Raw genomic sequence first — 12,468 nt, 5'->3', positions numbered from 1 at the left:
CTACGTTGTAGCAGCAGCTCACCGCATGCATCAGTCCAACAACGTGCAGTTTTAATGAAACAGACCCTGATGTCTCTGAGAGGAACTGACAGACTTTAAAGAGGACTTCATTTGTTCTTCGAGGCCACTTGATAAAAAGCAGTATCACAGATCTGCATTTTCCATAAACCAAGATTCATGTTGTGATGTTTTCAAATCAAATCAAGTTTTATTTATAGGTCATTTATAAACGATTTTTTATTGAGCCAAAGTGCTGTACATATAATAAAAACAGCCTACAGCAGAGACACTTTACAGCAAATACAACAGCACAGACTGTTCAGAATATCAGTATGAGAAAAACGACACCCTCTATCCTTAGACCCTCTGTCCTCAGACCCTCTGTCCTCAGACCCTCTATCCTTAGACCCTCTGTCCTCAGACCCTCTGTCCTCAGACCCTCTGTCCTTAGACCCTCTGTCCTTAGATAGTTTTAGTTTAAAGCAACTAAATCCTTCAGATCCTGCAGAGAGATAAACTTCTGAGGAACCTTGTTGTACATATTTTCAGTCAAGTCAAGTTCAAAGAAATGTAGTTTGTCGCTGCAAGATGTCACTAAATCCTCAACTCCTTTAAAAATGACTTTCTACACCAAGATCACCAAGAAACACACACTACTGCTATCTTCAACAACCTATTTCTGTCATCTACAGTACATGAAATACTCACCGCAGCATTTCCAGATGTAATGAAGGCAAAACAGTGAAATGATCAAATCGTTCTGTTTCTGTTCAGGTTGATGCTACAGCTACTCAGGAAACAAGAGGAACTACTGAAAGCTACAGGGATGACATTTAGTGTCTGTAAAGTGGACACCTTTCATCTGTTGGGAATCTGTACTTGGAAGATGGCATTGAACACAACTCACACAGAAAAGCATGTGACAGCTTCTCTAAAGCTACGTTTAAAATGAGCTACCGTCAAATCAGCCCCTCTCTAGATCAGGGCTTCAGTCTGAATGTGTGTTTCCCATCCTCCCTTCACTCGGATGTTTGTCCTTTACTGTGAAACTCGAGGCTGAAAACTTCTCTGTGTATCGCTGCTTCTCCAGAGTTTATTCCTCAACGTCTATGTTCTATGTTTGTTCTCTCTCTCTCTCTCTCTATCCATCCATCCATCTATCTAGCCATCCATCCATCCATCTATCTAGCCATCTATCTCTCTATCCATCTATCTCTCTATCCATCTATCCATCCATCTAACATATTATTATTATTTCTGCACCTCCTGCAGGATCAGCTGTTCTTCAAATGCTGATCTTAAACCATCGTCTGTCTCTTTTAAAAATGGTCTTTCTCTTATGTGTGAACGCTTATGTAAGGCACTTTGAAATGCATTTGTGTCTGAAATGTGGAAAAACCTTAAGTTGTTGTGCAAAACACACATTATATAAACTAATAATATAAGAGTACTCATATGTAGTGAAGAAACAAGGTAGAAGAGTACTGCCTTGTTTTGAGAAGCATCTATGATCACACAGACATTACTGGGATATCTCTGATCTCGCAGAGCAGTGCAGTTTTCAATTATAACTTCAATTTTAGTCTGTGATATTTCTCACAAAAGAAAAGCAGTGCTCTTTCAATCCATCTCCTTCATTGTGGTTTGTCTCCAGAGGTTTAAAACCAAAACACAGTCAAACACAAACTATCAAAGCTGTATGAAAACAACATATTTCTGCAGCTGGAGGGATCTGGAACAGCAGCTAGTGGCATCTATACCATATATATCTATATCTATACGTCTGAACACATCTCTACTCTGTACCTCTGGACGTCTGCTTGCACCTGTGCAGGATTTTTCCTACTGTGTAAAGCACTGAGGAAGAGGAGAGCGGGGCGAGGAAGGAAAGAAGAGCACGCTTTGTTAGATTAAAGACGAGACAAAATACACTTTTATAAACCGGTTAAAATCAAAGCTGTGAAGAGAAGAAACATCTGGGTGGATTTTAACTTGAGGATTGTCTTTATTAAACGTTAAACCAGAAGGCAACAGTACACACATCCTTTACTCAAGTAGAAGTACAGATACCTGTGTTTAAAAATACTCTGGTGAAAGTAGAAGTACTGACTAAACTTCTTGACTCAGGTCAAAGTAAAGAGGCTTTGAAATGTCCTTCAGTAAAAAGTACCCATAACTAGCAGCTGCTTTAAAGAGTACCTGACCTCCCTTTATATTAATAGAACAATAATGTCATTGTTAGCTAATGAATGTTTCCATGCTGAACAACGGCAACATGACAACGTTTCCATTGGTCCCTCTTCTTTAGAGAAGACCAGGAAATGATGGATACACGGATCATGTTCAAATCAATAGGCACGCAATAGCTGCTTTCACACCAAGTACTTTGCCGTACTTAGTTCCCAGCACTTAGTTCCCAGCACTAAGTACCCCCAAGGCACTAAGTACAGATCGCGTTCACACCGGAATAAGTTCCCTGAGGGAGGATTAGGCAAATGAAGCCGCTGACGTCACTTGTTCTTCTTCTGCTTTGGGTTTACTGGCAGGCCGCAAACCACTTCACGGCGTATACTGCCGCCCAACGTCCCCGGCCGGAAGTCCCCGGAGTTGGGGAAGGCTTCAGTAGAAGCTGCTGGGACTCCCAGCAGCTTCTACTGAAGCCTTCCGAGTAAATCGCCAGAACGCCGACACCTCCTCATCTCCACCGCTCCCATGTTTTTTTTTGTGTGGCCATAAGTTAGTCTCTCTCCGTTGGTGCGCTGGGCTAATGCTAATAATGCTAATGCCAGCAAATACAATGGCGGCTTCACAAAACTTATTGGGAGTTTTACGGGGCGTGGTATGCAATTCGCCCAGCCAATCGAAATTGGTAATTTTTTCTCCCCGGGGTAGTACCACCTCTCTAGCAGGCACTAAAAATGGGGGTAAAAGTTCTCGGAACTAAGTTTTCTTTTTGGTGTGAATGTAAAATTCCAGGCACTAACGGAACTAAACGGGAAAAGTACTCCGGTGTGAACGCGCCTAATGACTCTGAATAATAATGATCACGCCACCAAACATTCAAACTAAAGTAACCAGCCTGTTTGGAAAATGTGAGAAGTAGAAAGTACAGGTATTTGTGTTCAACATGTGAGAAGTAGAAAGTACAGGTATTTGTGTTCAACATGTGAGAAGTAGAAAGTACAGGTATTCGTGTTCAAAATGTAAGAAGTAGAAAGTACAGGTATTTGAGTTCAATATGTAAGAAGTAGAAAGTACAGGTATTTGTGTTCAAAATGTAAGAAGTAGAAAGTACAGGTATTTGAGTTCAATATGTAAGAAGTAGAAAGTACAGGTATTTGAGTTCAATATGTAAGAAGTAGAAAGTACAGGTATTTGAGTTCAACATGTAAGAAGTAGAAAGTACAGGTATTTGAGTTCAATATGTAAGAAGTAGAAAGTACAGGTATTTGTGTTCAAAATGTAAGAAGTAGAAAGTACAGGTATTTGAGTTCAACATGTAAGAAGTAGAAAGTACAGGTATTTGAGTTCAATATGTAAGAAGTAGAAAGTACAGGTATTTGTGTTCAACATGTGAGAAGTAGAAAGTACAGGTATTTGTGTTCAAAATGTAAGAAGTAGAAAGTACAGGTATTTGTGTTCAACATGTAAGAAGTAGAAAGTACAGTTATTTGTGTTCAACATGTGAGAAGTAGAAAGTACAGGTATTTGTGTTCAACATGTGAGAAGTAGAAAGTACAGGTATTTGAGTTCAACATGTAAAAAGTCAAAGTAAAAACTCGTCAAAAAAATAAGTAGTGGAGTAAAGTACTGATACCAGAAACATGTACTTAAGTACAGTAACGAAGTATTTGTACTCCAATACTTCCCACCTCTGGTGTTTACTTAATGAAAGTTCATTACCTGTGACCTGGGGAACATAGGGGATGGAAAGTCTCTCAGCGTTGTACCCCGGTCCGGCTAAACACTCGCTCATATCGACGGTCTGGAAGTAGAGAAGTCTGTCCTCTTTATCCAGAGACTCAGGGAGGCTGGGGACAACAAGAGAGAGAGGGAGGGAAATTAAAGGCTGAATTTCTAATACAACGAAATCGACAGTTACAAATGGCTATTTTTGTGTTGAGGTTTTACTTTAGGGGAAGTTTTCCCACGGCCCTGAATCCCAGTTTTCCTTTCCATTTAATATGATATCACTTCTACTGATTGCATGTGTAGCTTAATGTCATGACTGCGGACAACTTAGATGTTATTTGCATTATTGCACTTGGATAACGGAGGGTAACGTAATAAAAGGTCCCTTATGTTCTTTAAATGTGATGAAATTCAACTAAATCAATCGGATCTTTTCTGTTTCTGAAAGAAAACCTGAGGATACGTACGGACACTTGTCTTTGAAGACGTGCTCTGGCAGGAGGAACGGAGCATCCAAGGTCCTCAGCTCAATCACCTGCAGAGGCATCGACAGAGAAATCAAAATGACGATAAAAGCCAAAAACTGCGGAGCATCGAAAGAGTGTGTGTCAGTTTGAGGTCAGATCTGAAGGAGTGTGTGTGAGTTTGAGGTCAGGTCTGAAGGAGTGTGTGTGAGTTTGAGGTCAGGTCTAAAGGAATGTGTGTGAGTTTGAGGTCAGGTCTGAAGGAGTGTGTGTGAGTTTGAGGTCAGGTCTGAAGGAGTGTGTGTGAGTTTGAGGTCAGGTCTGAAGGAGTGTGTGTGAGTTTCAGGTCAGGTCTGAAGGAGTGTGTGTGAGTTTGAAGTCAGGTCTGAAGGAGTGTGTGTGAGTTTGAGGTCAGGTCTGAAGGAGTGTGTGTGAGTTTGAAGTCAGATCTGAAGGAGTGTGTGTGAGTTTGAGGTCAGGTCTGAAGGAGTGTGTGTGAGTTTGAGGTCAGGTCTGAAGGAGTGTGTGTGAGTTTGAGGTCAGGTCTGAATGAGTGTGTGTGAGTTTGAGGTCAGGTCTGAAGGAGTGTGTGTGAGTTTGAAGTCAGGTCTGAAGGAGTGTGTGTGAGTTTGAAGTCAGGTCTGAAGGAGTGTGTGTGAGTTTGAGGTCAGGTCTGAAGGAGTATGTGTGAGTTTGAAGTCAGGTCTGAAGGAGTGTGTGTGAGTTTGAGGTCAGGTCTGAAGGAGTGTGTGTGAGTTTGAAGTCAGGTCTGAAGGAGTGTGTGTGAGTTTGAGGTCAGGTCTGAAGGAGTGTGTGTGAGTTTGAGGTCAGGTCTGAAGGAGTGTGTGTGAGTTTGAAGTCAGGTCTGAAGGAGTGTGTGTGAGTTTGAGGTCAGGTCTGAAGGAGTGTGTGTGAGTTTGAGGTCAGGTCTGAAGGAGTGTGTGTGAGTTTGAGGTCAGGTCTGAAGGAGTGTGTGTCTCACCTTGCTGACGTGCTGGCAGAATGGCGGGTTAGCGATCATCTGACTCAGGAAGTTCAGGTACGCTGCCACCAGACCCAGGACGGCACAGCGGGTCAACATCGGGAGGTTCTCCTCGTTAGTCAGAGCCATATCCTGCACAGAACACACACATCAACACACACATCATATTGTCCACAGTAATAACACTTACATGTCTAATATGTCATTGGAAAAGTGCTATAATAATTATCATAATCATCAATTATCACACACACACACACACACACACACACACACACACACACACACACACACACACACACACACACACACACACACACACACACACACACACACACACACACACACACACACCATTAACACACACCACAACACACACCAGAACACACTTTAACACACACCACAACACACACCACACACCATCAGATAAACCAACCACGATGAGTTTATTACTTCCTTCCTTGGTTTTTGTTTTTCCTCCTTCCTTTCATTTGTATTCTTTCTTTCTGATTGTATATCCTTCCATCATTCCTTCCTTTCTTTCCTTCCTTCCTTTCTTCCCTCCCTCCATCTCTCTCTCTACTTCCTTCCTTATACTTTTTCACTTCCTTCATTCCCTCCTTCCTTCCTCTTCTCTCTATATCCTTCTATACTTCCGTCCCTCCTTTCTGTCATTATTTCTTCTTTCCATGCATCCTTCCTTTAATTTATTTCTTTCATTATGTGTTCTCCCTTCCCTCCCTCCTTCCTTCCTTCTTTCCCTCCCTCCCTGCCTCTCTCTCTACTATCCTTACTTTCATTGTTTCACTTCCTCCCTCCTTCCCTCCTTCCTTCCTTCCTTCCTCCCTTCCTTGAATATACTGTACATATATTTTTAAACGCATCTCAGTATGCAGGTTCACAGAGCTGCAGCTTCTGTATAAACCACAACTACCCCCCCAGCGTACCTGCAGAGCGATGGAGAGGCGGATGAGGTCGATCACCACCTCCTCGTTGGCCAGTTCGATGGTGAGGACAGCGAGCGTGGTGAAGAGCAGCTCAAAGTTTTTATGACCGTTATCTTCCTCCTTACAGCCGAGGAAGATGTGGCGGTAAAGCTGCTGCCCGTGCTAAAGGAGAGAGGAGAGAACAGATAGAGAAAAGATCACTGGGGTGGAAAGGGGTCTGATTTAAACTAATATACGTATTAAAATAATTAACCTGTTAAGCCCCGAGCCTGTTTTTCAGGTCTCAGGCTGGAAAATGACATTCCCAGAACAAATGACCATATCTTCTAAAAGGGTTACATTAATAATCTTTGTTCTCAAAGTAATGATAAACCTGTGAGTTGGATATAGAAAAGTCAGAATCAATATAGATGTTTTTATTTTAAAGTAAATTCAGATTGAACATAGTAAAAAAATGTAAATTATAGTGTCCGTCCAACAAAACCATGACTTATATTGAAAACCACCCTTGAATGATGGGATCGGAGACTAAAAGCTTTAGGAATCCAAACTATAACATATAATAAGTACCCTGTATCAAGATTGATGCAAAACAAGTGACATTTGACCTTTTTAGAGCGATTTAGAACAAAAAACCTCACTTCTGGGGTCATTTGGGTGCATTTGCCGTATCTCGGAGGTGTGTGGCGCAGTGGATAGTGCGTTGGTGTTGGGATCAGGGGAGCAAAGGTTCAAACCCCACTGCAGTCAGCATGTCGTTGTGTCCCTGAGACTCTTCACCCCAAAGTGCTCCTGTGGGGATTGTCCTCAGTGTTGAGTATGTGAGTCGCTTTGGAGAAAAGCGTCTAACATGTCATGTAATGTAATCTCTGGAACCCATTGGTTGATGTTGATGATTGACACCTCTTTTGAACCGTTAGAGCCAATAGAATCGAGAGGGAAGTTCCTAAATCCACCTACACGTTACCATTGAGGACAGAGTGCCCAAACCGAAAGCTATGCCACGCTCTGAAAACTGAAAACTAAATTATAGCCATAAATATGATGATGGATTATCAGTAATCGTTTCAAAGTGACTCAGAGACTCTGGATTAACCCTCAGCAGCGTTTATCGTTTTAATGCCATTGAACACGACTTTTGATCAGAAACAGCAAAGGTGAGACGTATTTGCTGTTTTGGCACCTAAAGCTACGTTGTGTGTTGTCTTTCCTGGCTTCGCTGTCCTGAGCTCTGGTCGCTCAGTGATGATATTTATACCTCTAGAATCTGTGGAATCTCAGCTTTAATCTGATATCTTGTTTGTGCTGATCCGAAAAATAGGGGGGGGGCTCCCGCTACATCTTGCAAGAAACAGCGTCTGAGGGCTACATTTAACAAACTATGAATGTGTCATACCCTCCTAACGGGAAGAAACTCAGCTACCTGACGATATGAACCATTTTTACCGACCGAAAGAAAACACAAGTCTAACCGAGCCTCTGAATGAGCGCTAAGCGAAACTTAGCACATAACTCACGGTAGAAATATTGTCTACTTCATCGGATCTGCACAAACTCGCATATGAAAGCTGAGGTTCCACAGATTCCATTGGTATAAGTGTCATCACTGTGCGACCAGAACTCAGGACAGCGAAGCCAAGAAAGACAACACACAACGTAGCTTTAGGAGCCAAACCGGCAAATAGTCCCACCTTTGCTGTTTCTGATCAAAAGTTGTGTTCAATGTCATTACAACTCATAACAACGCTGCTGAGGGTTAATCCAGAGTCTCTGTGTCACTTTGAAACGATTACTGATAATCCATCATCACATTTATGGCAATAATCGTATTTTTCATATAGAGTGTGACGGAGCTTCCGGTTTTGGGCATGCTGGCTGCGCATCACTCTCATTCACCAATGGGTAATGTTTAGATGGATTTAGGAACTTCCCCTCGATTCTATTGGCTCTAACGGTTCAAAAGAGGTGTCAATCATCAACATCGACCAATGGTTTCCAGAGAAATGGCAAATCCACCCAAATACACACCAAAAGTGTTTTTTTTGTGCTAAACCTCTCTAAAAAGGTCAAAGGTCACTTGTTTTGCATCAATCTTGATACAGGGTACTTATTATATGTTATAGTTTGGATTCCTAAAGCTTTTAGTCTACTATCCCATCATCCGAGGGTGGTTTTCACTTGAAGTAATGCTTTTTTCCCCGATGGACACTGTAATTTACATTTCTTTACTATGTTCAATCTGAATTTACTTTAAAATATTGTTCTGCTTTGAGAAAAAAGATTATTAATTTAACCCTTTTAGAAGTTATAGTCATTTGTTCTGGGAATGTAATCTTCGAGCCTGAGACCTGAAGAACAGGCTCAGGGGTGAACAGGTTAAAGTGTTGATATGAACCTTTCTGGGAACGCACGAGTCTTACCAATGAACACAGAAGATACTGTAGTTCATGTGAAGAAACAACAGTATGTGCAACAGAGTGAACAATGGAGGCTGCATTCAACCAGACTTTGGGAAAACTTCTCATTTAAACAGACGATGGAAAAGGGGGTTATGTTTAGAGGTCTGAGAAGTTTCTGTCTTTTATTTCACCCCACAAACATTAAGCATTACGTTATGAACATGTTCTTAACACTGTGAGCCATGTTCATGCTCAACTCTCTGACTATATTTTGCACATGTCTGCACAGCCCTCCACTTTAAAATATAACACACTGTAGTTTGACCTATATTGTCCTACATATAAAGGGCACGTCAGGATGACAGTCATGTTGTGTTTTACCTTCTTCATGAATGCAACGTCTTGCTTGGAGATCTTCTCCCTCTTGATCTTCAGCGCTGCAACGTTAGGAATGATTCTGGAACACAGAGACACACAAATCAGGGGTGCAGGGTGTGACATTAAGTATTATAAGGATTGAACTTATGTACACATTTGTTGTACTCCAAGGTTAGGTTGGGGAAGAGCGCAGGGCTCCAGAGTGCACTGGCAAAAACATTAAAAACCATAAACCTTATAAAAACCCTTCTAAAAGCATCATAAAAGCTCCATAAGGACAAGACCATTTCAAAAGAGGGGTTAAAAAGTGCAGAGCGGAGCTGGACCACGGAACGGCGGCAGAGTATGTTAAAAAGTAGATCTCCCCGTCCCAGGATCTCTGGAGGGAGGCGTGTGTGTGTGTGGTGTGTGTGTGCGTGTGCGTGTGTGTGTGTGTGCCGATGTGTTTAAGTGTGTGTGTGCCGATGTGTTTAAGTGTGTGTGTGCGGAGCTTGTCCCAATGGAATCTGTAAAATACCTTAAATTATAAGGGGATCTAAAATGGTCAATTTAAAAGTGATTCCAGTTCTATTAGTAAGCCGTGCATAGAAGTGTGAGTGCAGTTAAAACACAAGTGCAATGATAAAGATAACAATAATTAAAACAATCTCCCCAGTAATATTAATTAAAAAAGTAAAGGGAGTGTTAAAATTAACTAATAATAATAAAATAAAGGAAGGCACACCGGGTTAGTAAAATCGTATAAAATGAACTGTATGTCACTGGAAAACTAAAACCACTAAAATCAAGGTCGGGTAAGTCTAAAAGATTCCAAAGGGCAGGTGTCTATTTAAAAGGGTAGCAGGTCGGTGAAGAGTTTCTCTTAGTTAGGGTTAGGGTCAACTTCTACTCCACTACATCTCAGAGGGTTTGAGTTACCTTTCAGATCATGGCTTTTTATGACTGTCTATCAATAATTTAAGTACTACATTTTACTGCACCATCTATATGTTTTACTTTAAAGTGGACCTCTGTTGCATGATAGGTCCCCTTTAAGTACATTGACTACAATTACTAATCAATCTCATCCACTTTATTTAAGGAAGGTTTAAATGCATGACTTTTATTTGTAGTGGATAATATTCACAGATTTCCAGCTGTGAAAGATATGAACACTTGAACCATTATGTCACTATTTAATGAATGTATTATTATTTCTGTTTTTCAAGTCTTAAGCATCACATGTTGCATTGTTGAGAAGCCTGGGACTTCAGATGTTCATTGCCAACAATAATGCTATATCTATTTGGCATATGACAATAAAGCCTTTTAATTATAGAATAATTAATCTTTCAATTCTCCCACCACTGCCAGAATAACAACAGCTACTGTACTTATGTGTAACCAGTGTTAGAGCCAGTGTTAGAGCCAGTGTTAGAGCCACTGACACTTCATTTAATGCCTTGAAGTTTCTGCTCTGGCAGTGCAAGTACAACCTGAGTAAAGTACACAGAAATCCACTTCCTGTGTACTTAAGCAAACCCTCGGTATATAGATAGAAGCACTTTGTGAATTCTATTTCCGTGAAAGGTGCTATACTAAATAAACGTATTATTATTATTACCTGATGCCGCGTAGCTTGGCGCGGTTGTCGTGGCGATCGATGACGTTGTGCAGGATCTCCAGAACCAGCTGACGCAGCTCTCCGTCCTCCATCAGAGAGATGGAGAACAGAGGGTCGAGGAAGGGGGGGGACAGAGCCGCCGCCATCGACTTGGACTTGAAGGAGGAGGTCACCTGAGGGGAGATGAGTTATGGAGGCGTGAGGCATGGGGTCCGATCTGACACACACACTAGGGCTGCTCGATTATGGCAAAAATCATAATCTCGATTATTTGGGTCAATAATTGTAATTGCGATTATTAAATGCGATTATTCATTGACTTTGAAAACATCCATTTATTGGAGAAAAAAAATGTGAACAGAATGTTTTGAACAGTTGATTACCCTGAACTTAAAGTAGAACTCAACTGGAAAAAAAAAAAAAAAAAAGTAATAATAATAATAAAACAATTATCGTTTTATTTCGATTACGTTGTTTTCGTAATCGTTGCAAGCCATAATCGTAATCGCGATTAAAATACGATAATTGAGCAGCCCTAACACACACACACACACACACACACACACACACACACATCCACACACACACCACGCACACACACACACACACACACAACACACACAACACACCACACAACACACACACACCACACACACACACAACACACACATCACACAACACACACACACACCAACACACACATCACACACAACACACACACTAACCACAAACACCCACACACACCACACACACACACACACACACACACACCAACCAACAACACCACCACACACACACACCACACACACACACACACACACACACACACACTTTTTGATGTTGCCTTTAGTCCAGTTTGCAGTTTGAAAGCACTCACCATGATGAGGGAGCTGAGCAGCATGGTCTGGATCCTCTTGGTTCCCTGATGCCTGAGAGGAAAATCAACCAATCAGAACCAGAGGAGGAAGAGGTATCAGATCATATAGGAGGAGGAGGAGGAGGAGGAGGAGGAGGAGGAGGAGGAGGAGGAGGAGGAGGAGGGAGGAGGAGGAAGAGGAGGAAGAGGAACGGTGTTATCTTCATGTTGGATTATCTCTCCTCCCTCCTGAGGTCAGAGGGATTAGTTTATCTTTCTCTTCACTGCAGGGAGCAGGAGGTGAAGAGAGGACAGAGTGTGTGTGTGTGTGTGTATGTGTGGCCTAGCTTTACTATCCTTGTGGGGACCTACATCTGTTTACACAGTCACGTGTGGGGACTCGCCTCCCTTATGGGGACATAATGGAGGTCCCCATAAGGGGAATCATTAATTTTAGGGTGAAGACTTGGTTAGGGTAAGTCTCCAGGAAATGCAATGTAATGTCCCCTGAAGTGATGTATGGTATACATCAGGGGTCGGCAACAGGCGGACCGCGGTCCGGATCCGGACCCAGACGCCGACCTATACGGACCCGGACCTATAATCAATACATTAATAGGGGATTTCAATTTTGACGGGGCGATTCTATTTTAACCGCCGCCGACAGGGGGCGAAAGAGAGGAGAGAGAGATACAGGGAGAGAAACACAGAAGAAGAAATGAGAGCACGGCTGAGAGAAGCGGAGAGGAGAGAGAACAGGCGAGTTAGCGGCAGACAGGGAGAGACACATAATGACACATGGCGCTCTCCAAGAAGAGGAACGTGGACAGTGAGAACAGAGCTTTGAACCCTGAGTGGACTCGTTCATGTTCCTCCTGCCACTGGGAGCTCAGAGCCAGTGTGTCTCATTTGTTCAGAGACCGTGGG

At 42.2% G+C, this 12,468-nt stretch overlaps 1 protein-coding gene across 1 annotated transcript in view; it reads right to left on the bottom strand.

Moving 5' to 3' along the window:
• The window catches only part of efr3a (EFR3 homolog A (S. cerevisiae)), a gene marked incomplete at its 5' end in the record, with an annotated part of 98,930 nt that overhangs the window by 10,146 nt on the left and 76,316 nt on the right, over window positions 1-12,468 (bottom strand). The window contains 7 exon segments of the mRNA XM_034236340.1: window positions 3,904-4,031; window positions 4,380-4,447; window positions 5,359-5,490; window positions 6,306-6,467; window positions 9,086-9,161; window positions 10,686-10,858; window positions 11,563-11,614. Coding sequence (XP_034092231.1) covers window positions 3,904-4,031; window positions 4,380-4,447; window positions 5,359-5,490; window positions 6,306-6,467; window positions 9,086-9,161; window positions 10,686-10,858; window positions 11,563-11,614 — 791 coding nt within the window.

Source organism: Gymnodraco acuticeps, unplaced genomic scaffold (assembly GCF_902827175.1).
Source record: "Gymnodraco acuticeps unplaced genomic scaffold, fGymAcu1.1, whole genome shotgun sequence".
In the NCBI taxonomy this organism is placed as follows: domain Eukaryota; kingdom Metazoa; phylum Chordata; class Actinopteri; order Perciformes; family Bathydraconidae; genus Gymnodraco; species Gymnodraco acuticeps.
Note: the sequence above shows the minus strand (reverse complement) of the source record. Positions and strands in the feature narration are given on the sequence as shown.